At 30.1% G+C, this 27,058-nt stretch overlaps 2 protein-coding genes across 2 annotated transcripts; both read left to right on the forward strand.

Moving 5' to 3' along the window:
• The first annotated feature begins 407 nt into the window (after nt 1-407).
• LOC113363148 (band 3 anion transport protein-like) lies at nt 408-19,379 on the forward strand. The gene is made up of 20 exons (XM_026605628.1): nt 408-456; nt 3,973-4,032; nt 4,111-4,214; nt 4,863-4,961; nt 5,469-5,632; nt 11,421-11,660; nt 11,889-12,048; nt 12,139-12,384; nt 12,711-12,851; nt 14,106-14,316; nt 14,421-14,644; nt 14,714-14,981; nt 16,014-16,232; nt 16,435-16,608; nt 16,675-17,153; nt 17,285-17,547; nt 17,685-17,899; nt 17,965-18,173; nt 18,228-18,398; nt 19,305-19,379. The coding sequence occupies exons 1-20, from the start codon at nt 444-446 to the stop codon at nt 19,377-19,379; spliced, it is 3,735 nt and encodes a 1,244-aa protein (XP_026461413.1). The 5' UTR covers nt 408-443.
• Nucleotides 19,380-23,494: 4,115 nt separating this feature from the next.
• On the forward strand, nt 23,495-25,225 carry LOC113363149 (zinc finger protein 99-like). Its single transcript, XM_026605629.1, has one exon. It carries the CDS (start codon nt 23,495-23,497, stop codon nt 25,223-25,225), a length of 1,731 nt encoding a protein of 576 aa, XP_026461414.1.
• Nucleotides 25,226-27,058: the final 1,833 nt, after the last annotated feature.

Here is a 27,058-nt window from a genome sequence, read left to right on the forward strand (position 1 = left end):
TATTTTCAATGCCAAACAATGACATGTCGTTTTTTGCTATTTTTTCTATTTGTTTCTACAATATTACTATATTTTTATGATCACATGCATCCTAAAAAATTCCCTTAACAAACTTCAGAAAGATTTATCAAAATCCGAATAATCGTTTAGGAGAAGTATATTTACATATATTATTACAGAAGAATTTTATATATTAAAATATCTTCTTCCAGAGTGACGGCAACTATGGAAGTTCTTCAACCGGTCTGGACGCTTCCGGAGGCGCTGTGCCCTCTCAAGGGGGCACCGGCGAAGAGGTCCGACTGGACGATGAAATGGATAAGGTTTTCGCCTCGATGACGTCACCTGGTGGTGTCACTACTTCCGGGGACAAGGACAAGGAAAAATTCGACGTGGCCAGCCTCTCTGCACCGCCACCTGTCGTCGAACATTTTCACGATGATATGGAGTACAGCCGTAAGTTGAGAGAATAAATGACTCATATATACATATAATAACAATAATAATAATATTAAATGGTAGTCTGTCCGAAGGGAGGTCCATGGTGTGAGAGCCACCACAAATAAATGATTCCCTTACCCTTCATCCCATTACCACCATTTCCTCTTCCAATTTTTTTTATTTCATGTTTTTTCCTTTCCGAACTTCTGCTTCCATGCTTCTTGATCCTGTGCTTTGGCTTTCAATTCCCTGTATATATAATAATAAGCTTTAAATTTTTTTTGTTCGACGTTGAGAAATATTCTCTAAATGCTAATTCTATGGTATGTGTGCCATCATTCAGCATATTTTTACAATATCTAAAAGAGTAATTCACAAAGTTTCAAATAATTCTTTTTAAAAATATAAGAACTAAAAAGAAATTATACAATTATACAAGACTTCTAATGAACGTGTTACTGATGTTGTTTACAAAGTAAATTGTAAAGATTGTAATTATTGTTACATTGGAGTAAGTTCACAATATATTTACAAAAGAATAAACCAACATATCTGTCATTTAAAAAAATCCTAATAAATATAAAAACCATGTTTTCGGAACATATTATTAGTTTAATCGGTACTTTTAATACCAAGAATCTTTTTATTTCACATAAATAAACTTTAAAAAGTTTGCTGAATGTATTTATCTTTTTAAAGCCTCATTGTGTTAGTTAATTGTATTAGTAAACATAATTCTGCCATTTTAGTACTTGATACTTATCATAACATTATCCATGTTTTTAATACGAATGTAATTATTGTTACATTGGAAAAAGTTCACAATATATCAATATATCTGCAATTAAAAAAGTCCTAATCAATATAAGACCATGTTTTCGGAACATATTATTAGTTTAAACCATACTTTTAATACCATGAATCCTATTACTTCACATAAATAAATTTAGGAAGTTTACTGAATCTGTATTTATCTTTTTAAAGCCTCATTGTGTTAGTTAACTATATTAATATACAAAATTCTGCCATTTTAGTACTTCTCATAACATTATCCATTTTTTAAATACTAGTATATTGTAACGATTGTAATTATTGTTACGTTGGAGAAAGTTCACAATATATGAATCAACATATCTGTAATTTAAAATGGTCTCAATCAATATAAGACCATGTTTTCAGAACATATTATTAGTTTAAACCATACTTTTAATACCAAGAATCCTATTATTTTACATAAATAAATTTAGAAAGTTTACTGAATCTGTATTTATCTTTTTAAAGCCTCATTGTGTTAATTAATTGTAATAATAAACAAAAGTCTGCCATTTTAGTACATGATACTTATCATAACATTATCTATTTTTTTTAAATAATAGTATATTGTAACGATTGTAATTATTGTTACATTGGAGAAAGTTCACAATGTCAACATATCTGTAATTTAAAAAAGTCCTAATCATAGTAAGACTATGCTTTTGGAACATATTATTAATTAAAACCATACTTTTAATACCAAGAATCCTATTATTTCACATAAATAACGAAAGAGCGTGTTACTAATGTTATTTTCAAAATAAATTTTAACGATTGTAATTATTGTTACATTGTAGAAAGTTTACAATAATTAAATCGACATATCTGCGATTTAAAATAGTCCTAATCGATATAAGACTATGTTTTCGGAACATATTATTAATTTAAACCATACTTTTAATACCACGAATCCTGTTATTTCACATAAAGAAATTTTAGAAAGTTTGCTGAATCTGTATTTATCTTTTTAAACCCCCATTGTTAATAAACAAAATTGTGCCATTTTCGTACATAATACTTACCATAACATTATCAGTATTTTTTAAATAATTCTTCAAAATTTTCAGACACAAAACCTACTTTTGTTTTTTCTCACCGACAATTTTACTCAGATAATAACTGGACAGTAGAGATCCTTTTTCTCGCTTCGCTTTATTTTATCGTTCTCAATAGCACTTTTAGAAACTTTATGTATATATATATATATATATATATATATATATATATATGTATATATGTATATATACATTTGTATGTATAAATGGCTTTCTATCTCTAGAAAGGTAGAAAGCAAATAACGCCTGACGTGTCGCAAACAATCTTACTGCTCCGTCGATGTATCTCAATTTAGGCGTCATATGTATTTATATACAACTATATATATATATATATATATATATATATATATATCTGTGTGTGTGTGTTTACATATATATATAATGAAATCCGACATGAATATGAAAATTAATGATTAAGAAATTTCATCCACCTAATTAGATTTTGCACAGTCCAATAATCATGGAATCCTTGTCTGACCTTTATGTATATGCATGTATGTATATATATATATGAGGATATATATATATATATATATATATATATCCTCATACTTTATATTAAATGTTTTGAAGATATAGGATGTTCATTTTTCCAGAAATCGTTTTGAAACAACAAAAAGAAACATTTTGAAATATTTAAAATTATAAAATACCAGACAATTTAAAATTATATATATAGTTATATAAATATATATGTATATATATATATATATATATATATATATATGCATTGTAGTGTGTTCGTTGAAATTGCCCCTGATGTACCGTCAAACATCATTGCTTCTTCTTTGAAAGCTTCTTCAAAGCTATCCGAGTATATAAGAAGCTTTTCAATGCCCACGAATATACATTAGTGTTTATATATACATTTATATACATACATATACATATATATATATATATATATATATATATATACAAGCGCAGGTTCTATAAATATAGATTTATCGAATTTTTATGAGATTTTAAGTGCCCATCTTTGAGGTATTAGGGGATGTAAGACAACATTTTTCTATGCTCGATCAAATATTTTTATTACCATTTCGTTTTTCAAGGTTATAGCATTTTGTGTGCAAAATGTACTCTTACAGAGGATATATATATTTTTTTTGGTATGCACATTTTTATTGTCAAGAAAGGGTGAGGTTTGAGCAATGTAATTTAGCAAATTTTGCTAAATGGAATTAATCAAATTTAGAAAAATATATTTTTAAATTATGCCGAAAGAACAAAGAACATTTTAGGGTTAAAATTATTTCTAAAGCTTCAAAAATTGATGTTGATAATGAAAAATGATCAAAAATGTCTGTTTGGAAATTTTCCTAAAGACTTTATTTGTTTTAAAAAGTACTTTCTATTTATAAATTTATTTTTTTTAAAAAAATCTATTGGATTGATTTCTGTACATAAACATTTAAAAAAATATTTTTAAAATTTGATATAAATTTAGTTCAAAATTTGAAATATTTTTATTAAAATGCTTATTATATATATTTGATCGAAAAAGGCATTATGTTACAAATTTGCAAGTTTTGAAAAAAATAATGCATATATTTTTGCAAACCAAATTCTAAAATACTTCTAAAACTTCAAAGAACATTCTTCATATAAATTTAGTTCTAATATTACAATTTTTTTTAATAAAATTTATTTTTTTCAGTTCATCGCAAGAAATCGTATCCACACATGCATGCGCCATTAAAAGCAACTCACGGACGAGGTAAATAATTACTAATTATTCTTAATTATTAATTATTATCAAATATTAATTATCGGTAATATTAATTGCAATTTTTAGGTAAAAGGGAAAGGGCAGTTTCTGTTGGTACAGGACCCAATGTTAGTACTACAGTTTCTCCAAGACATTCGGAATCTGAGGCTTCTGAAAGTGTTGAACCGCAGGTAGGTACATTTTATTATTAATTTATAATTATAAAAAATTTCGTGTAAAAAATTATTATATTTGTATTTTTTTGATAAGATTAATAGTTCACCTAGGGTCCTAGGACTTTATCTAATACAAAAACTATCTATGTATGTCTGAAATATTTTAAAAAATATTGAAAATTTAGTTAAAGCAAACATTTTTTTTTATATTTGTTGCAATAGCTTTTGAACTATATAATTAAATATAATTAAAACCTAGTCTATTTCTGACAGAGTTTTAAATTATCTAAATCTAAAATTTTACCTAACACTAAAATTATCTAAAACCATTGCAAACATTTAAAAAATACCTAATAACATTTAAAAAATAGTAAATTGACAAATAGTCTTATGTTACCAGTAGCCAATGGGACATTTTTTATATTTGTTTCAATAACTCATGAACTAATAACTGAAACTAAATATGATCTTTGACAAAATTTTAGTTTACTAAATTATCCAAACTAACTAAAGTTGATCTAACATCAATTTTTTATGACCTCCATAAACATCTCTAAAAGACCTTCAAACATAAACCACTTCCAAACACTTTCTTTCCCCAGCCTGCATTTCAACATGCAACTTGCCAATAGAAAAATTATCTAATCATCTTTTATCTTTTAGTCCACAAAGTCTCAACAAGATCGCGCCACTTCCTTAGACCAAGACGACACCAGTCTCGCATACGAGAGCGTCCTGCTGAGCTCGGAATCTGAACCACAGGTAAAAATTATTGATTATACGTTTCGACTATGCATTCTGGTCACCATCAAAAAATAATAAACATATTAGATTTGATGTCAATTTGAAGTTTTTATGTTTAGATGAGTCATTTTTGCCATCACCAGTCAAATTAATAAATTTGAACGTTACCACTGCGTACTCTGGTCATCATCAGCAAAGTTAATTTTGTAAATTGTAATGATTTTCATATTGTTGTCATCACCAGTGCACTCTTGTCATCATCAATGTAATCAATATTATGAAAAAAATATTATCCGCACACACATACACACACGCACACACACACATCCATTTTTTCTAAGGTATGCCAAAATATTCAGAAACCTCTGAAACGTAAAGATTTTTTTGCGATTACTATAACTTATCCTAAGGGAAATTAATAAAAATGATTTTTATGTTGTCTGCACGTTTCGAAGGGCATTGTTGCCATCACTGGTGAAACAAATTCTATACAAATTTGTGGTTTATCATATTTTTTTCTTTTAGATTTCGGAAAGAGCTGCTACCCATACTGCCCCTGATGGGTCTCCTATTCTGGGACCCTCAAGGGTCCAATTTTCGCCAAGACGTGGAGATGGTAGCAGCGATTATCACAGAGATGGCGATACTGAGGATGACAGGGATGGGCCTGATAAGAGTAAACGAAAATCGTAAGTGGAAAAGTTAAATTCATATATTTATAAACATAAATCAAACGTTTTTGAGACCATAATTGTATTGTAAGGTTTTTTTAATGGACGCAAATTACACTCTTGTTTCCTTGCCGATAATTTTGGAAACAGAATTTGAGAATCAATTTTCATAAAAACGATTAGCAAAAAACTGAATAAGGGACATTTTGACACCAAATTCAAAGAGTTCTGGTGTGAGATTAGGGCTCTAGAGGATTTGGCAAAACATATCAACCAAGCTCCTGTAATTCTTGCCAAGTGGCCAAAGATATTTGATGTCAATAATGGAATTTCTAATGCTAATCCATGCTTTGTCCCAATTTCATTGCTTAATTTCGTTAGTTGTTTGATGTAGACATCAGAATTGATTATTCGCTTGTGGTGATATCGGTTCAAAGTAGACAATACTCCTTAATCATCTTCAGCTGGACAACTTGAGCGTTTTTCATCTTTGAGTGATGAGCGTTTTTCATCTTTGACCAAAAAAAAAAATATTTAAATAATATTTATCCATGCAAAATGGCCGACCGGTCAGTGATGAAACAAAATGGCGGACCGGTCTTATTATTTAATTTAGTGAATACATTACAAACTTGTGGACCTAAAAATATTTTAATTATTTATTATTGTTAGTAACAAAATTAGTTTCAAGCAACTATTTTCCGATACGTGTAAATAATACAATAACATTTGACATAGGAGAAATGGCAAATCAATTCTGACACTGCCTTTTTTTAAGGCTTTATCACCATAAATCGCGTCTAACTTTTTGTGAGCTTACGATGCTTTTTTACCTCTGCAAAATAAGAAAGCAAAGTAGGACAAATATTTTGATTTTTATTTTTCATCCTTCAACGTACGCCAAACAAAAATTACACAATTGATAAAAAAACTCTTTTTGACAGATTGAAATTTGATTTGTCTACTATCCAATAACAAAAAATATAGATTTGGACTACGTTGGTAAACAGTGGTATAATGAAAAAATGCTTTCTTTAAAATTACTCAGTTTATTTTAAATGTTACTTGTTCCACGGTTCAGCAAGAAGAGAGTTGTTTTACATAGTTTTAACATAAACATAAATATAAGATGGCGGATACATAGAGTAGGGGAACAGTATCGCCAACGTCACTAGTAGTAATGGCGGGACATTTGAATTACAAATAAATATAACATTACATTTGACATTACATAAGAGAAATGTGACAAACAATTTTGTCCAAACAGTAAACCTAAAAATTCAATTTAAACCATCTAAGAGTGAAAGCCGAACTTACTTAGTTGCCTGCGTAATATATATATTTGAAAAGATGCCAAAGACAAACGTGCAGGGTCAAGGTTAATGTATTTGGCAGAAAATTTATATATACATTAATGTGACAACTTGCCAAAAGTAAATTACATAACTTATTATTTCAATATTGAAAGATAGACGCCACAAATCTCGTTCATAAATTTTATAACTTTGAACCGATGCCATGACAACTTAGTTAGTGTTGTTGCAAACAACCAATCAGCAATCAGCGACAGATACTAAGTGTTAACAAAAATTGTACAATTATTTTGTTATCTCCGGAATTAATTAATTTCACGAATCAGATGCGGCTTGCTCAATTTGAACGATGGTATTTTTGAAAAAAATAATACATTTGCTTCAATTTATACAACTAATATAAAGGTCTTCCTTTATAACTTTATAACGGTTAAGCACGCTGCCTTGTATGGACAGGGTTGTGGGTTCGAACCCCGCTTTGGATAACCTGGCATCATGCAGCAGTGATATCAATTTTTACAGATTAAAAATATTTTTCCAAGACAGTTCAGTCCATGATACATCCAATTAGCTATCGGCGACCGACTCGATTGCAACAGTGTTATTTTTAAATAATTCTATAATTAATTTGCAATCTCTGTCCAAAATGTCATCCTTATCACTCTTTATCACTCCGACAAACATTTTTATTTCAATCGATCAATCGGCATCGATTATTTTTATCGATAATGATTTTTTAGTTAATTTAATTATCGGTATTATTCTTTTTACAATCAGTATTTAATTTAATTAGCAACAGTGATTATGTAGAAAAATTATTCATCGTTAAGTTGTAATTAATTAGTGACAGTTAATTAAAATTAAATTAGTAATAATTTTAACATTAATTTAATTAGTTGAATTATTAAATTAGTTGTTTTGCTGTGTTTTTAATTAAATACAATTAGTTCGTGCTTAGTTAAATAAAAAATACAAATATTAATTAAATTAAACGTTGTTAATAGTTAATTAATTAGTTATAGTTAATTAATTTGATATTCACACTATATTATTAATAATTAAACTTGTTAAATTATCAATTATAATATTAATTTAATTAATTGATTTTAATACACATTTTATACTTGATATTCGATAATTAATTAATGTAATTTATATTAATTAAAAAATTAATTTAATTCATTGTTTTCATAATTTATTGACATTAAAATTAATTACAAATAATTTTGTAAATTAATTGATACAATTCATTAATATTTTTGATTTTGATTTTTAAATAAATAATAATTAATTTTAAATTATAAAAATATATAAAAAAAATCTTATTAAATTTTTTTGTTAAATTAGGTTTTTAATGTTTTATTATTAGTTTCTTTCAATTACTGTTTAATTACGATTAATTAAAAATGGATAATTATGAAAAAATACGTGAAAATGATGACAAAGTGGATTACTTTGAAAAATTTGCAAAAGTGTATAGAAATCCGAAATATAATTTTCATTCTATGGATTTGGAGTCGATCATGGCGAGGAGGTAATTATGTTTTAACTTTGTAATACATACAGCACGTGCTGAAGAGCTCATCAAAAGTTCATTACATCATTTAAAACTACAGTTGTCTAGCAATGCTACTTATATATTTTCTACGCCGGAAATAAAAGATAAAAATGCACAAAGTGCCAAATTTTTTTAGACAATTGTCTCTGTAATGGGTGCCAAAAACTAAAAGTATTTTTGAATGACAAAAATCTATTTGTAGCCTTTTGACAACTACAGCTTTATTGTAGCTACAAATTTTTCAGTCTGTGACATTTGCCGGTATTGTTACCATGCGAAAGAAAATTTTAGAAATGCTGATTTTGTGGAAAAAACAAGTGAAAATGTTTTTTTGTAATAAAATCAGTTCGAAATTGATTTATAAAGATTGATAATTCATAGTTGTTTAAATAGTTTAAGTTTTGATTTATATACAAAAATCTTGTGTGGCTTATAAACTAAGAAGTGCGTTGTTGAAGTGTACAGTTTTATTAATTTTTATTTAATTTTTAATAAATATAACTATTAGTAGTTCTAGTTATAAATAATTCAAGCAAGCTAATATAAAACTAAAGTTTTGTTTTATATCACAAGTTTCAATATAATTGTTGCAACAATTTGCAAAACCATTTATACACTTTTATAAATATATTAACCGACAGACAGACAAAGTTGCTACAGCTGTAAAAGTTAATATTTAAATAAATACGTCTTCAAATAAGATATAAAAATTATTCACACAATTATAAGAATAGAAAAAAAGTGAAATGAATTAATATAGGAAAACTAGCAAACCGGGCGAACTCCGTTTCACCACCAGATGGTTTCACTTTATCTAACATTTCGTTTGGTGATTAAAAGATGAAGGAAATAATTGCCTGCCGTTGAAATTGAATAAAAATTTGCACATTACACGTGATTTATTTGATGGTTTCCAATTGAAATGTTAGGAAACGAATAACTTATTTTTTTACATTTTTTGCACAATTTCACAGTGAGCACAATGCCGGTTTGTCACATGAAATTAACTGAGTAGACAATCAAACAAAATATATTAGTTTGTAGTACATGCTAAGTATCAGAGATGACTCTGTATGCGAAAAAAGAAAGAGTGTTTTCTGCTTTTCTGTTGAAATTTTTCTTCAATTTTCTTTGCTATAAACCTCACGGAGTCCGAGACCTTTCCAACGAATGCAAAATCGTCGAAATCGGTTCGTGCGTTCTGGAGTTATATCGTCAGGAAGGAAAACCCAACTTATTTTTTTATAATAGATAAACATATAATTTTCATACGAGTTTGCATCGAAAGACTTTTGTAAAAACCACTGATTTAGAAATAAAAATTTTGTGATTTTTTAATGTATATTTCAGATTTATATACTTACTAATTAGAAACGCTAAAATTTATCTAATTACAAATGCAGATTTCATTTTTACAAGAGTTTATATTTTTATTGTCCAATATCAATAGTTTGCCATTAAATTAATATAAATATTTATAACTGTTTAACAATATAATATTTATAAAAAAAATGAAGTAGCATAATTTTTTTTGAAAAAACTACATATACAAAAGACTATATAAACGATCATGAGGTGTGAAATCCAAATAAAAGAGTTAGAAATTTGTGCATAAATATATTATTTTATTTTGCAAAAAATTATACTGAACTATTAGTTAATGTAATAATATATAAGAAAAGAAAATATAAATTTTAATTCCAGAAACAAACTCGAAACGAACAAAAGATATAAAACTTCGAAAGAAAATATTTGTTTGTATATATTTATAAATGTCTTAATTACAATACTATATATTAAAATATGTAAAAGATTGCATAAACGAACAATACAAATTTTAATTACACAAAGAAATAGTAAGGGCTAAAAAATTAGAAAATTAAAAATATTTTTTTTAAATACAACGTTTATATTTTACTTCGTCTGTCACAATAACAGTATATTGTTTTTCAGTTTCCAGTTAACTATTTAAATTAACAATGGCGCTAAAATAACTAATTAACCTAATATTAATAATTTAACAAACAGTTCACTGAGTGTGAAAAGTAAAAATAGTAATAGGCAATTTATTTATTGACTTTGCAAATCAGTTCGGATACAGAACGTGGCGGACGAGTCAGGAACATTCCGTTAGTGGATGTCCGAAGTGTAAAGTTTATTTATTTTTAAATAAAAACATTTATGATTGTTTATCGTTTTTTAAATAAATAAAGAAAGAAAAATAAATATAGAAATTTGCGATGTCTTTGGACTTTAGTGATTTGTGGGATGACTTTAAAAGGTGAGACGATTTAGTTGAAGATAGAAGAATTTATAAGTTGTAACATATTCTTCAATAACAATAACATTACACGATGGTAAAAACAAGAAGTCGAAAAGTACTCTTTTGCAACAATATATTTGTTTATACTATCTTGTTTTATTTTTCTAAAATTTGTGAAAATAATAAGTCGAAACGTATGATTCATATTAATTTGTAGTACTGTATTGCAGACTGTACTTTTGTTACGTAGTTATAAAATTTATTAAAACTCTCCTTCGATAATTCAGGTTGTTGGGTTATAATTTAACCCTTATAGCTGTGGACTGTATTAAACACTGATTTGTTTGTATATTATGTATTTGTTGCAGTTCTAACTACAATCACTGATTTGTTACTAAGTTATAATGAAAGAAGATATATTTATTTTTATTGGTTATTTACATGTTGTTAAGCGGATTTTACTTTTAGAAGTGAACAATTAGTTCAATTAAAACACTCCGCTACCTCCTCTACCAAGGGTAGCAACTATACCGTGTAAATCTTAATGCCTTGAGGTTTGTCACCTTCATGGCCAATATTATAAAACGAAAAGACGTCCGAACACAGAAGTTTCCAATCATCTTAAGTGAAATAATTGAGAAAATCATTTTATAATTTTTTTCCTTTTCCCAGGAGACATCACCACCACCATCATCACAAAAGTAGAAAGTATTCCCTCCAGGAGGATCCGGAGGCGAGAAAGCAGTCCGGAGCGGAGAGATTCGGCACAGTCGTTCTGTCCGGAGCTGGATCAGGAACTGGATCCGCTTCTGGATCGGTTTCCGGGTCGGCAGGAGCCCCGAGAAGGATATCTATGCAGCCTGAGGATAGACAGCTGGAAGAACACGACCAGGATGATTTAGTTTCACATAGGTAAGGAAATAAATGGACTTAGAAAAGCAACCAGGTAGTTACTACTATCGGTTTCATCTTAGTCATCAACAAACATTGCAAGATGTTATGTTTTATCTAAAAATTTTTGCCGGTGACAAATGAAAATCCAGGAGATCGAGGATCAACTTAAATTCTTTTAGCAATTGGGTTCAAGCCTCATCATACAGTTACCCACATAATTCTACTTTTTTTTTTTTATCATCACAGGTCAGATGATCCCAGAGGGCTCCGCCGACATAAAATTCAACCAACCAGATCATCCAGCAACTCTTTTGTCCACATCGCACGCAAAGAAGAAGGTCACAAGTTGTCTAATCTGTTGACGCAGTCAACTCTGAAGAAACTTTATGACCACAGTCCACACGAGGTAAAAATTCTAACGATCTTCATACCATTCATATACACCAGCTCCAAGTAAATCTTTTTCCAACCTATAATTTATTGAATCAATTTCTAGGTTTTTGTGCAATTGGATGAACTAGTCGGTACAGGAGATGATCGAGAATGGAAAGAAACTGCTCGTTGGATCAAATACGAGGAAAACGTTGAAGAGGGTTCCGACAGATGGGGTCGTCCACACGTCGCCTCTTTGAGTTTCCACTCACTTCTCAATTTGAGAAGATGCTTGGAAACTGGTGCAGTTTTGTTGGATTTGGACGAGAAGGATCTACCAGGAGTTGCCTACAGGATCGTAGAACAGATGGTGAGATAAAAAATAATTTTCTGGTTACTAATAAAAATGGTGCTGTTATACAAACGTAGATTTAGAAAGTGGATTTTTATTTAAATCGTAGATGCAGGAAGTAGATGTTTATTTACACATTCTAATTGGTTTGAATATCCAGAATTTTTCTTCTAAACTAACAAAACTAAAGTACTTACATCTTTGACATCTATTTTAACTTCTTTTCTTTTCGTAAAATAATATGCGTTACGCATTACTGCACCAGTTTTTCTGATAAACTAATAAAAACAAGGTTCTGTTAATATTTTTGACGATTCTATTGTGAGTTTTCTTTTATTTTCTAGTTAGTGGACGAACTGATTCTGGAAGACGACAAGCCCATCATCATGCGTGCTCTTCTGTTACGTCACAGGCACGTTAACGAGAACGACCGAGGGTTTATGTTTGGAAGTCGTCGGAAATTCTCGAGTTATACAAGTTTACAGGTAAAATATTTTGCTTTTGATTTGTTTTTTTTTTCTGACATTTTTTTGAGTTTTGTGCAAAAGTGGATAAAATAACAGAACCAGTTTCTATTGTCTGTAACGAGTTGGTATAGGGCGTAGGGTCTTTGTGGTTAAACAATGTATAGACTCTTTAATTTAGAATAAATTTGCCGAGTACATTTTTCAAATTAATCGAACCGTTCAAAAGATTCAAGAATTTTGATAAGCAAATGCTCTCACACTTATTTCTATAAACGGGTTAGCGGGCTAATGCATGTCAAATCGCCCCAAAACCTCAAAGTGACAAAAATCGATTCATAACCTCTAAAATGTCTAATGTACAACTTCAACTATATATTTAAAAAACTTTCCTCGATCCCAAAGTCTTCCATCTGGAATCTTCCACTCGAGGAATTATCCCCTGAACATGTCGCTCGTCTGCAATCGGAACGTCTGCAGAGTCGATTGAAGCAGCCGAGGAGCAGTGTGGCAGTTTCTGATCATCGCCGATTGTTATTTTCCAACCAGAATAACAACCATCAGTTAGAACCGACCATTTCGGTTATAGATGAGAAGTTTGGCAGTTACCTGAAACCTCCGATGCCACCATCTCTTGCCATCTGCAGGAGACATTCGGCTCATGTTATAGTAAAAAGGAGTTTTTAGATTTTTTGGATTGTTGGCATGATATTTTTTGGATTTTTGTTCTAGAAAGTTCTTAGATTGCTGAAATGCAGTTGACTTGGAATGTTTGGATTCATTTTTTGGCTTATTCCGTTAGTTGGAATGTTTATTTTTGTTTTTATTATTTAATCTGAATTGCTGGAATGCTTTTTTGATCTTTGAAATATTAGTTGGATTGTTGATTTTGGATTTTTTCATTTTACTTATATTATTCTGAAATGTTTTCTGAACTTTAGTTTGTTGGCATATTTTTTTTGTACCTGTTTTTGTTTGTTTTGTTGAAATCCATTTGCTTATGATTACAACCTTACCTAGGTTTTTGGAATGCAGTTTTTTTTCTGGATGCAGTTTACAATATGAATTGTAAATCAATTCATGGATTTTCAAAATTCCACTTGACACCTTGGAATGTTTTTTTTATTATTGGAATGCAATTTTTTTGGTTTTGACATTGTTGGAACGCTGGAATGCTGTATAGTTGGAATACATTTTTAAATTTTCAATTACTTTGCACGAGTTGAAAAGCAAATACTCAAACCAAAATTTACAATTGTTTTCCAATTTTTTTAGAACTTATCCGACGACAAAGGCAAAAAACGAGACCTTCCTTCTTCAACTTTGCACATCGACCTCTTGACAAGGAATGCTTTGGGGTCCAATCGTCGTCTTGGGGCTTCGGAGACCCGTGTGGATATGAAAGAAGAAAATACTTATTCTGCATCACAAGAGGACCTTTATAAAAAGACTCATAACGAAGCTATCTTGAAGAGGATACCAACCGGTATGAGAAAGATGTTTCTTTAATTATTTTGCATTATTTAACCACAGACTGTAGATTTTTCTGCGCCAAAAACCACCATCAATCACACTCTTTTCCTTCTCCAGGTGCTGAAGCAACAACAGTCCTGGTCGGTTCCGTAGACTTTCTGGACCATCCGACCATTGCCTTCGTGCGTCTCGCCTCCGGGGTACAAATGCCGACTTTGACCGAAGTTCCAATACCCGTCCGATTCATGTTTGTCTTGCTAGGACCCGACGATTCTGACCTGGACTATCACGAAGTTGGCAGATCTATAGCTACCTTGATGGCAAACCGACCATTCCATCAAGTAAGAAGAAAATGTCTTAATCGAAAATTAACTTTAGGTACTAAAGAAATCTATTGTTTTTTTTACTAGGTGGCTTACAAAGCGGAAGACAGAAGAGAACTACTGTCTGCCATCAACGAGTTCCTGGACGACTCCATAGTGCTTCCACCAGGCGACTGGGAGCGCCAGGCCTTGTTGCCATTTGACGAAATCAAAGCCAAGAGCGAGAAGATTAGGCAGAGGCGTGCCAAAGAGGCCAAGGAGGCTGCACTGGGCGGTGATAAAGGAGGTCCTGGTGGCGGCGGTGATGATGGCGGGGACGGGAAGAAAGGAGGAGACGAGAAGAAGACTGGAGGAAGTGGAGGTGAGATGATTTTAATTGATATATACTAATGCTATCTACTCTCCGAGCACTTTTAAATGATAAGTCACATGCGAAATAGTGTTCAGTATTTGCCTATTGACAAGTTGCATATTTAAAACAAATGTTTTTATCATAGAAAAGGGATTTTATATAGTTTTTTTTGCATAACTAGTGAATTATTGGTGATAACTTAATAACTTGATTGTGCCTTCAGCAAAATTTTGGTAAATTAAACTATCTACACGATTTGTTTTGTTTTATAAAGTGTTGTACGCCACAAAACCGTCTAGTGTGTCAAAACAACATTTAATCATGTCTTCCGTAATCAATAGTTCTCTGTTCCCTGGAAACTAATTCTAACAAATTTTTTAGTCTCTGCCAGGCGCAAAGTTCGCTTTTCGTCCAAAATCTGGACCAGGGACAACGACAACCATAATGCCACAAACGATAAAAGAAGAAAACCTAATTTAGCCTTTAAACTAACCATGAAACTATTAGAAATATTTAAAAAATAATATGCATGCGTGTATTTTTGTTGTTTTGAATACATTTTTTATGCAACTTAGACGTTGTTTTTGTTACCTCTACGATTCCTCATGATTTTTGATTAAAATTGTCGTATATTTTGGATATTTTAGGAGAACGTCTGAACTGGTTTTATAAATTTCGAATATTTACGCATATCGAGAAGTTTATCCAATAAATGAAGTTTATGCAATTTGTCTTCAACAAAATTTTCTTTGCACTTGAAATTTTGAAAATCTAATGATGTTTTACTTCAAAAAAAGTTTGTTTATTTTCTTATGGCATGTGGGGTATCGTTTGAAAGATCTTTTCAAATATAATAAAAATATTGAAATACTATTTTGCATTTAGCAATTTTATGTATAAAATTGAATAACAGCAACTTATAAATCACTCATAAATTAATATACTCATCGTTTATTTATACATATCAGGAAGATTATGCACCATGTTTTAAGGCAAAATGCCAGTTGCACCTAGTTCTATTATTTTTCATTTCAGGAAAGAAATTAGTAAGACGTGAACCTTTAGAGAAGACTGGAAAAGCTTTTGGTGGTTTAATTAACGACATGCGGTACCGATTTCCATTTTACATTTCTGACTACCTAGACGGATTGAATTCGCAGTGTGTTGCTGCTACTATTTTCATGTATTTTGCTGCTTTGTCGACAGCCATAACTTTTGGAGGATTGCTCAGCGATAAAACTCATAATTTAATCGGTAAGTGAAAATACTAGAATACTAGAACTAGTAGAAGAACCTTTGGATTTGTTTTAAAAAAAATCTACAGAGTTTGAGAGCTCTGCAGGTCGCACTGTTTGCACTTCAAACACATAATTTTCATATACAATTCCTCAGCATACCTACTATAACAATAAATACTAAAACTTATTCTGCCCTACCCATAATGTTCCTTTTTTAGGTATTTCTGAAACTCTGGTCGCTGCCTCTGGCTGCGGAATCATCTTTGCCCTGATAGCTGGTCAACCTATGGTCATCATAGGAACAACTGGACCTCTGCTCCTTTTAGATGAAAGTTTATATCAATTTTGTGTCAATAATGATATAGATTTCTTGACATGCAGGCTTTATATGGGTAAGTTTATTTAGAGGGTGGTTGTTCTTAGGATTATGGTTATTTGCATATTATTTTCCTACCTAGGTTTTTGGATGGCCATCACCGCCATCGTGGTCGCCTCCGTGGAAGGCAGCAGACTTGTGAAACTCTTTACACGTTTCACCGAAGAAATTTTCTCAGCCTTGATCTCCTTAATTTATATTTTTGAATCCATAATGAAATTGATTTACGTCTTCAAAAGAAATCCACTATTAGCAGACTACTGCACTTTATCATTTTTGACTGGTGGATTATTTGGAACAACCGATGATTCCAACTATACCACCGAGAGCAATGGAAATTATACAACAGAGTTTAACTTCTATGAAGAATTAGGCAACGGAACGAGTGATCCATGGTCCATGCAGTCGTCGAATGAAACTATGAAGTTGCCGACTAGTGATGCTTTAGGGCCGATTAATCAACCTAATACGGCCTTGTTTTGCCTCATTTTGGCGCTTGGAACTTTTACGATTGCTTATTATTTGAGGATTTTCAGGAATGGACACTTTTTAGGACGAAATGTGAGTAGAAAGAAATAGGAAAATATAATAAGTCAGAAACGTATTTGAAGCTACCAAACTTTTAGTTTTTTAACTACAAGCCTAAATATACAAAAACTCACCACTTACCATCAATTTCTATCCTTTCCCAGGCCAGGCGTGCACTAGGCGACTTTGGTGTCCCCATCGCGATCGTGATCATGGTAACGATCGATTATTTAGTCCCGGGCACTTACACAGACAAACTGAGTGTTCCCGAAGGACTATCACCCAGCGATCCCGAGAACAGAGGCTGGATCATCCCACTATTGGGCAAAGATCCCGAAAACCCATTCCCAGTTTGGGCAATGTTTGCAAGCGTTGTCCCTGGAGTCTTGGTCTACATCTTGGTGTTTATGGAGACCCATATTTCTGAGTAAGTGGGAGGAAAAGGATATATTTCCCGGATTTATCCATTGTCTAGTTCTTGGTTATATTTTAGAGCCTCAAATTTTGGCTATGGAGTATAACAAGTTGTTTCCATTACATCTATGTTTATTTTTTTTTTTCTAGATTGATCATTGACAAGCCAGAAAGGAATTTGAAGAAAGGTTCAGGTTTCCATATGGACATTGTAGTGATCTGTATTCTCAATGCAGTTTGTGGTGTCATGGGAGCTCCTTGGCATTGTGCTGCCACTGTACGTTCCGTCACCCACGTCGCTGCCTTAACCGTCATGTCCAGGACGCACGCTCCTGGAGAGGCGCCACATATCGTTGAAGTCAAAGGTAAGTAGATAAGATAAAAACAATATATGAAGTATCAGAGGATGATCATATTATTTTTTTTATAGAACAACGTTTGAGCGCCTTTTTCGTCTCTTTGCTGGTCGGTCTGTCAGTGCTGATGTCCAATCTTCTGAGACTGGTGCCAATGTCTGTACTTTTCGGAGTATTTTTGTACATGGGTGTCTCGTCTACAAGTGGTGTCCAATTCTTTGATAGGCTTCAATTGTTCTTTATGCCTGTCAAACATCATCCAAGAGTTCCTTACGTCAGAAGGGTAAGTGATATAATTACCTAACATTACAAGGTTCTATATCTTATTTTTTGGTAGGTCCAAACATACAAGATGCATCTGTTCACTTGTGTCCAATTAGTTGCTCTTGCTCTCTTGTGGGTTGTTAAGAGCAGTCGAGCCTCATTGGCCTTCCCATTCTTCCTGATCATGATGGTGCCGCTGAGGCAGAAATTGGCGAAGATTTTCTCTCCTGAAGAATTGCAAGCTGTAAGTAATATTATATATTTATTTAGAGTTTTTTCTTTGACTTATTTAGGTAGTTTCTCACTTTTTCTAAAAAAAATGTTTTTAAATGAAGGTTTTTTGTTAGTTTTATATTTTGACAATACTTTCAAATCGTTTTTTACTTCCTTGATATCTAAAATTCTTATTGAGTGTATCACTGTTGTTTACAAAGTGGACAGTAATTGTTGTTATATTGACGAAAGTTCGCAATATATCTACAAGAGAATAAACGAACACATTTAATTACAAAAAATCCAAATCAATATAAGACAATGTTTTCTGAACATGTTATTAGTTTGAACCATACTTTCAATACCAAAAATCCTATAATTTTACATAAGGAAAACAATGGTGACCCTAGAAAATTTGCTAATTCTCTATTTATTTTTCAAATTCCCTTTGCGTTAATAAACGAAATTCTGCTCTATTAGTACATGACTCGTATCAATTTTTCAAAACATAATTCTTTAAATCTTAGAATCTGATTTTATATTTTCATATTTTTGTATTTTATTTTCTCTAATTGCGTCCCCACTGTTGAATTATTCTTAGAACCCTCTCTTACATTTTTCGTGAATCCTCGGTTTTTTCATCGAGCGCGCTCGGTTCTTTGCTTGCAACGAACGGTATAAAAATCTTTTTTTTTTCAGAAGTCTTTTGTCTGTTTATTTATTTTTTGAGAAAAAAAAATTGACATTTGTTAAAATGCATCACAATTCGCTTTCTCACTTTAGTTTAAATTTAGAACAAAAAAAAAAATCATTTTATTATTGTTTATTTTCTATATTTTTTAATTTTTTGTTATTGTTTTTCCTGATGTGGTATGTATCAATTTTTTACTTGTCGTTGCATTTTTAATCTTCAATATATTTTGAATTAAATTTTTAGCTGGACGGTAAACAACCTGATGGAAGGACAGAAGATGAACCTGATTTCTATGAACAAGCTCCATTACCAGGATAAATAAATAAATAAATATATATATATATATATATATATATATATAAATTTAGCAAAAACGTAAGAAAAACGTTAATACTATGTTACACAGACCACGTAACAGGTATGAAATATTTTACTGTATAATAGTACAATTTATAGAATTTATTTATATATATTTAGATATATATATATATAATATGTATATATAAAATATATACGCAACAAAAACGGTAACACTACGCTACTCATGTTACGTAACAAACATGTAGCATTTCACTGTATTATAGTACAATTTATGGAATACACATATATATATTTTCGTCGATAGAAATATTTAATATTTTTCTGAAATTTAAAATATATAAAAATATATATATGAATGTTAATCTTAATAGATTTTTGGATATATATGTTTTATAGAAAAAATTAATTAAAAACAGTTATAAAACAAATCATTTCCAAGTCCAATGTTGGTGTCTTAAAACTTAAAAGTAGATTTATATATGTGTATAAATATATATTTATATATATATATATATATATATATATATATATATATATAAATTTATAAATATATATATACACATATACATAATAGTTTCCTTAAGCCTTATAGTTAAAATTTGACCCAGTAAACATAGATACGTAACAAAACCCGTGATGCAACGTAACCCTTGTTACTTAGTTGTTACGTATGTTTACTCCACATATGTTACTCGGTAAATCTTCGATGTAATTAGAATACACTTTCTTGTAAAAACGATCCATGAGAAATTTAACAATGTTTTTATTGGTTTATTAGAATTCAAAAAAAAATGTTATGAAATATAAACAAAAATAAATACTTTAAGTATTCCACAGACAGTTTGATCATTATATATTAAATTCCTTTTTCAACTTATCGTTGTTACATGCATTTACTTTTTTGTGGATTTGTTAATCGAAGACTTATCGATTTAAAATAATTAGTTAATTGTTTATGTTTTTGCATATAATTTTATTAAATTAAAGTATGTGCCAAAAATATAAATCGAACTTTAAAGACTATATGTTGCACACACCATATTAAAAATAATGTCTGTATTATAAAGTTATTGAAAATCTCAAATTAAAAGTTTAATATTATTATATATATACGAATTCAATGGATCAACTATGTAACTAATAGTTTTAATAGATTTAAGTAATTTTTTCGTAGTTTTTGAAAAAACTATGACAATGTGATCATCGATTAGAAAATGTGCAGGTATTTTAAAGCCATTTATATATATATATATATATATATATATATATATATAATTCTCTCGTCATGTTATTCGTCGCAATACTCCTCCGAAACTGCTTGACCGATTTTTATGAAATATAATAACGTTTAGTATGACTGAGAATTATCTATTTAACTATAAATAATAAGAGTTGGTCATCCTTAAATTTTTTTTTATTTTTTTAATTTGTTCAGTTTTATTTTATAATTATAAATAAAAAATTACGTAGAGCCCTAAATTTTCACCCTTCTACTACAAACCCCAATTTCGAAAATTTTCATCAGGCATTCAGTCAATGTTTTTTTACTGAGTTTCGATTCAAATTCGACCAAAATATTAAAAAAGCTTAAATTTAACTTAAAAAAACTTATTTTTAGTCAAGGGTTGTCCAAATCTAACATTTTTTTCTATTTCTGGGATCAACTTTCTCCATTTAAATTTTCTATAAATAAACATCAGTCAATAAGTATTTTGTACTTAATTTCGAAAAATGCCATGTTTAAAAGTTCAAAAAATCTTTTATTATTTATTAAGGGTTGTCCACTCTCATCTCTTTTTTTTCATTTCGGTATCAAATTTATTCATTATAATTTTTTGTCAATGCGGAATTGAAAAAACTGATTATTAAAATCTATAGATAAAAAATTTTACTTTATTTTTCCGTTACTCGAGTAACTTGTCTACCCTCATCTTTGTTTTTAAATTTTGGTATCAATTTTCTTTATTTTATTTTTTTAATTTGTAATTGAAGAAAGAAATATTAGAACTTTTAGATAAAACAGTTTTTGAAAGAGAACTGAATACCTACGGTAAAGCTGTAAAATTTTCTAGAATTGTAAAAAATTAGTCGACTATCAATATGCCTCATGAACATTCACATGTGGCTTGCTTTGCAGTGGGTAAACCTTCTATATAATTTGCGTTAGGTGCCCCTTTTACTTATATTTGTGGTAAACATTTATATTTTAATTATATTTGTGCGAACATTTATATGTGGCATGCTTTGCAGTGGGTAAACTTTTCATATAATTTGTGTTGGCTGCCCCTTTTACTTGTATACTGCATACTTGCATACAATTAGTTATTTTTTATACTAAAAATCCTATAAATATTTTTTATGAACAGGTCAGTTAGTATATATATATATATATATATATATATATATATATATATAAATGGCTTAAATTTTCCTGCACAATTAAAATATTTCTTATTATATATAAATATTCGAGACAATTTGTCTCCTCGATGGTAAAACTGTACATATCAATAGTACTTAGTACTCGATCTTAATAAAAACGAAAACTATAGTTTTAACTACAATCTAATAACTATTATTAATAAAAGTCTCACAATTCTAATTATAAATAAATGTATAATTTAATAAATTAAATTTGTTATGTTTAATTAGTTAATTTTTAAATAAATAAGTATATGAGTACCTCGCAGATGTAAAACAGAGTATAAATAAATGATAGTATATATATAAATAAATATTTTAAAGATTTAAAATCAAAACTTGTTTTTTCTTATAGTATTATAGTAAATGATGGATATATATATATATATATATATATATATATAACACTGTTGCAGACGTTTCCTTACAATTAGCACAATAGACTTTTAGTCAATGACTTTTTTACGAGATTGAAGTGAGTGAAAAAAATTAATATTTTTAACATGTTTGAAGTGAGTAAAAAATTTTGCCCTTTCTCCATTTCAACATTTGAATATTCATACAGATTGCACTCTAGCTAAGCCATTCAACCATTTAGCTAAGCCGTAGAAGATACAAAAAAATATATTATTTGGATAAAAGATGCAAAATAAAATTACGAATAAAATGATATGTAAATCGTTAAGTGTGTTTATATAATTTTGTCGCACTTTGATACTTCTTCTTAAACGCAGCATGACTGCTTTGAAAAAAAAAATCAAAATTTTCAAAAACCTTGTTTTTTCAAAGTTTTAAAAAATTTCAAAGTTTGTTTGAAAATTTTAGTTTTTGGTACGGGAAGTTCCAGCAATTTGCCTTAATGCACGGCGCCATCTAGTTAACGTTAATAATTAATAAATAAATAAATAACGAAATTTATTTTTGAAATAAATATCTCGCAAATATTCTTATGTTGGCAACAGTGACATAGGAGCGCCGCCATGTTCAGTTCATTTAACGAAGTTCGTTCAACTGTCAAACTGTCAAACAAATTATTTAATGGACTGATGAAACATTTAATTTTTTATTTATTTAATTATTCAAACATAATTATTGATTAAATGTTATAATAAATGTATCATATAAATCTATAAATATAATTACAAGTCTGTATTAAAATTCAATGTTTGTGAGATTGATTGATAAAGGTAATATAATATACTTCGAGGTTATTTCACATGATTAAGTTTTTAATACATTTATTTTTTGCGGAAAGAACTATAAATATTTAATTTTAAATATAGGTAGGCAATGGATAATTAAAGCTCGATTGTTTCTTTTTACATTTGAGTTCTGCAATAAGCCAGAAGTGTGGAACAAATAGTTTCACATCTGTCAAAAAGATTTTGAGGAAGGGGTCATCTTGGCGACATACATTGTCCAAAACAGACTACAGTTAATTCAATGTAAGAATAGATTTGGAGATGAAACTTGCTTAAGAAATAAATCCACCCATTAAGGAAGCTTAGAGATTGATTTATACACTCCTGTAAAATATTACAACTGGATAAATGTATTGCCTTTCTAAAACACTCCATTCTCGAACTATCAATAACTAGTTAAATTAACATATTCAGCAATAGTTCATTAAATAGTAATCAACTACTTTTGTCAATACTTACAGAATACACGCAGTGCACAAGTATTTCAAAATGTCAGAAGCTGTTAATGATCCGATAATTAAAATTGAACCACAAGAATATCCAATTGAAGACATCAAACAGGAAATAGAAGAAGACCCTGAATCTTATTCAGAGAATGACGAAATATGTCTGAAAAGGTTCATGAACTCTGTAGTAAAGATAGAAGAAGAAGTCCAACAGGAATCAATTGAAACTCCCCCTTATAAATGTGACAAGTGTAATAGAACATTTAGAAAGTTGCATTATTTAGAACAGCATATAGTAAATCATAGTAATAAGTGTACTGATTGTTCAAAGACTTTTTCAGATGCAAGTACATTAGAAATGCATCTGAGAAGTCACACGGTTGCAAATCATTTTGTATGTACAAAGTGTGATGAAGCATTTACTACAAAATATGATCTGGATCAACACATTTGTCCTTGTTCCACAAAACAATTAGATGAAATTATAGTTAAAATAGAACCTGAAGAATTTCCAATTGAAAATATTCAACAAGAAATAGAAAAAGAGCCTGAAGAATGTTCAGATGATGATAAAACATGTCTGAAGAGATTCATGAATTCTATAGTAAAGATAGAAGAAGAACCCCAACAGGAATTAATTCAGAATCTTTCTTATAAAAATAATAGAACATTTAGAAAGTTGCAATATTTAGAACAGCATATGGTAAGTCATAGTCATAAGTGTACTGATTGTTCAAAGATTTTTCCTGATGCAAGTGCATTAGAAATACATCTAAAATCCCATACAGGGAAAAAACATTCCAAATGTACAAAGTGCAATAAAGCATTTAATAAATGTGATTTAGATCAACACATTTGTGCTTGTGCCAGAGAACAAAACTTGAATGAATCTAGTAATCAAAAACAAAATATTTATGCTGCAAAGAGACCTTATAAATGTCAACTATGTGATAAAGCATTCATAAGATTGAGTAATTTGGATCAACATGTGCTCATTCACACTGGGGAACGCTCTAATAAATGTACAATATGTGATAAGACATTCTTACGATTGGATAGTGTGAAAAGACATATGCTCGTTCACACTGGTGAACGCTCTAATAAATGTACAATATGTGATAAGGCATTTGCACAATTGAGTAACTTGAAACAACATATGCTCATTCACACTGGGGAACGTCCTAACAAATGTACAATATGTGCTAAGACTTTTACTCAATCGAGTAGCTTGAAACAACATATGCTTATTCACACTGGGGATCGCCCTAATAAATGTACAATATGTGATAAGGCATTTGCACAATCGAGTAGCTTGAATAAACATATGCTTACTCACACTGGTGAACGAGCTCATATTTGTAGAATATGTGGTAAGAAGTTTATACATTTGTGCCATTTGAAAGATCATATGTTCATTCACACTGGTGTACGAGCCTATATTTGTAGAATATGTGGTAAGAAGTTCATACGTTTGAGTCATTTGAATCAACATATGCCCATTCACACTGGTGAAAGCTTTAATAAATGTACAATATGTGATAAGACATTTAGACAATCGAGTAGCTTGAAACAACATATGCTCATTCACACTGGGGAACGTCCTAACAAATGTACAATATGTGATAAGACTTTTAGACAATTGAGTAGTTTGAAACAACATATGCTCATTCACACTGGGGAACGCCCAAATAAATGTACAATATGTGATAAGGCATTTGCACAATCAAGTGTCTTGAAACGACATATGCTCATTCACTCTAGGCAAAATATGTGATAAGACATTCACAGATCCAAGTGTCTTGAATAAGCATATGCAAATTTGGAAGAAGGCATTCATATATTCATATAGCTTGACAGGGCAAATGTTGGGGTAATTATAAGTATTCAATAATGGATTTACATAATCAGGAACTGATACATGACTGATAGAAACTAGTGGTGTATGGCATCGTGCCTTAAGGCAAATTGTTGGAAGTTCTTGTACCGTAATGAAATGTTTCAGGAATATTAAATGCTTTCAAATAGCTTATCATAAATAAATATTGTAACATTGTCTAATATTTTTAAGAAATATATAAACTATAAATTTTTGAAAAAAAAAATTTCAAACAATATTTTTTTTCCGAAAGAAATTGTTTTTGTTAAAACAAGCAGAAAGTTTTTTTATCATTCATATCGGACCCTTAGTTCTCAAAACTGCAATTTTTTGCATATTTAGCTCTGTATCTTCGAAATGGCTGGACCTACCTTTGCCAAAAACTAATCACCTCTCTTCCCAATCATTACAAATTGGATGTTTTTAGATCATTCAAACCGGATACTCCGTTCTCTCAAAAACTCTATTTCTATTTTCTGCACTCTTTGCCTTGTATCTCCGTAACGGCTGGAGCTGCCTTTGCTAAAAACTAATCAGTACATCTCCCTATCAATAGGAAACGAATGTTTTTTGAACCATTCAAATCGGTTGAACCGAGCGCTCGAAAACATGGACAAAACACACACACACATACATCCATTTTTGTGAGGTATGCCAAAATGTTCAGAAACCTTCAAAACGTAAAGATATGCAAAACATTTCATTTTCGATTTTCGGCCCATTACTATTACTACCCTACGGGAAGTTAATAATAATAATTTTATTTTTTGTATCAACAATAGGTTTTATATTTATTTTGTAAACCAAAAGACCAAATTGATTAAACGTTTTCATTTCATAACAGATTTATGTGATCTTTAAATTAAATATAATTTTGAATTTGGTGCTTTATAACATAATAATCCATGGATTTTTGACATGAAAGGAAAAATATGTATATGTTTGAGACGTTTGAAATGAGTGAAAAAGCATGGACATTCACTTTTTGATATGAAAATTTGAAGGGAAAAACGTGTATGTCTTTTGACATGCCATGGATCGCTAGTTAACTTTAATAATTAATAATTTTTTTTTTTTATTTCTTTCTTTTTTTTTATTTACAACTGTCCTGAAACGGACAACAAGTAAAATATTTGTCATAAAACTGAAAGCATTGGCAAAATACAAATCAGCTGACCATTGCCAGTGATTTGTCGAAGGTCTTATCTATTGTTGATTAATACAGAAGAATTTTTTTTTTAATCGGGCCCTGGTAGAGCTGTTCTAAAGTTTTCTGGCGAGCAATTCGGGTGATCAGCTAGGTGATTTCTATATTTGTGTGAGTAAGCGATTATTTTATTCTTAACTGTGCTAGTGCCTGTGTCTTTGTGTATTAACCAAATTGGAACATACTTTGGTGCTTTCAAAATTTATTTTAATAACTTGTTTTGAAATCTTTGAATTATTAAAGCGTTTGAGTTGGAAGTTGATCCCTATAGCTGTATGCCGTATGTCCAAATTGGTTTAATGATAGCTTCATAGAGGTAAATTTTATTATGCGTGTCAAGTTTTGATTTTTGTCCGAGGAGCCAATAATATCTTCTTTTGGTTTCTTCAAGCTGCTTCCTCTTTTTCTTAATGTGTTCCTTCCAGGTGTAAACCTAGATATTTGACTGTATCTGTTTGATCTATAATTTTGTCATTAAGTCTTACTGCAGGACAAGTCCCTTTGCAAAGAGTTAAAATTATGTG

Source organism: Ctenocephalides felis, unplaced genomic scaffold, assembly GCF_003426905.1.
Source record: "Ctenocephalides felis isolate EL2017-DRISC unplaced genomic scaffold, ASM342690v1 CF-g0.4_SCAFFOLD_00845, whole genome shotgun sequence".
Lineage (NCBI taxonomy): Eukaryota > Metazoa > Arthropoda > Insecta > Siphonaptera > Pulicidae > Ctenocephalides > Ctenocephalides felis.

Coding starts and splice junctions, on each gene's coding strand:
- LOC113363148 (XM_026605628.1), top strand. Junction 4,962..5,468: donor GCTCGGAATCTGAACCACAG/GTAAAAATTATT, acceptor TTTTTCTTTTAG/ATTTCGGAAAGAGCTGCTAC. Junction 11,661..11,888: donor GATGATTTAGTTTCACATAG/GTAAGGAAATAA, acceptor TTATCATCACAG/GTCAGATGATCCCAGAGGGC.
- LOC113363149 (XM_026605629.1), top strand. CDS start 23,495: ATGTCAGAAGCTGTTAATGATCCGATAATTAAAATTGAACCACAAGAA.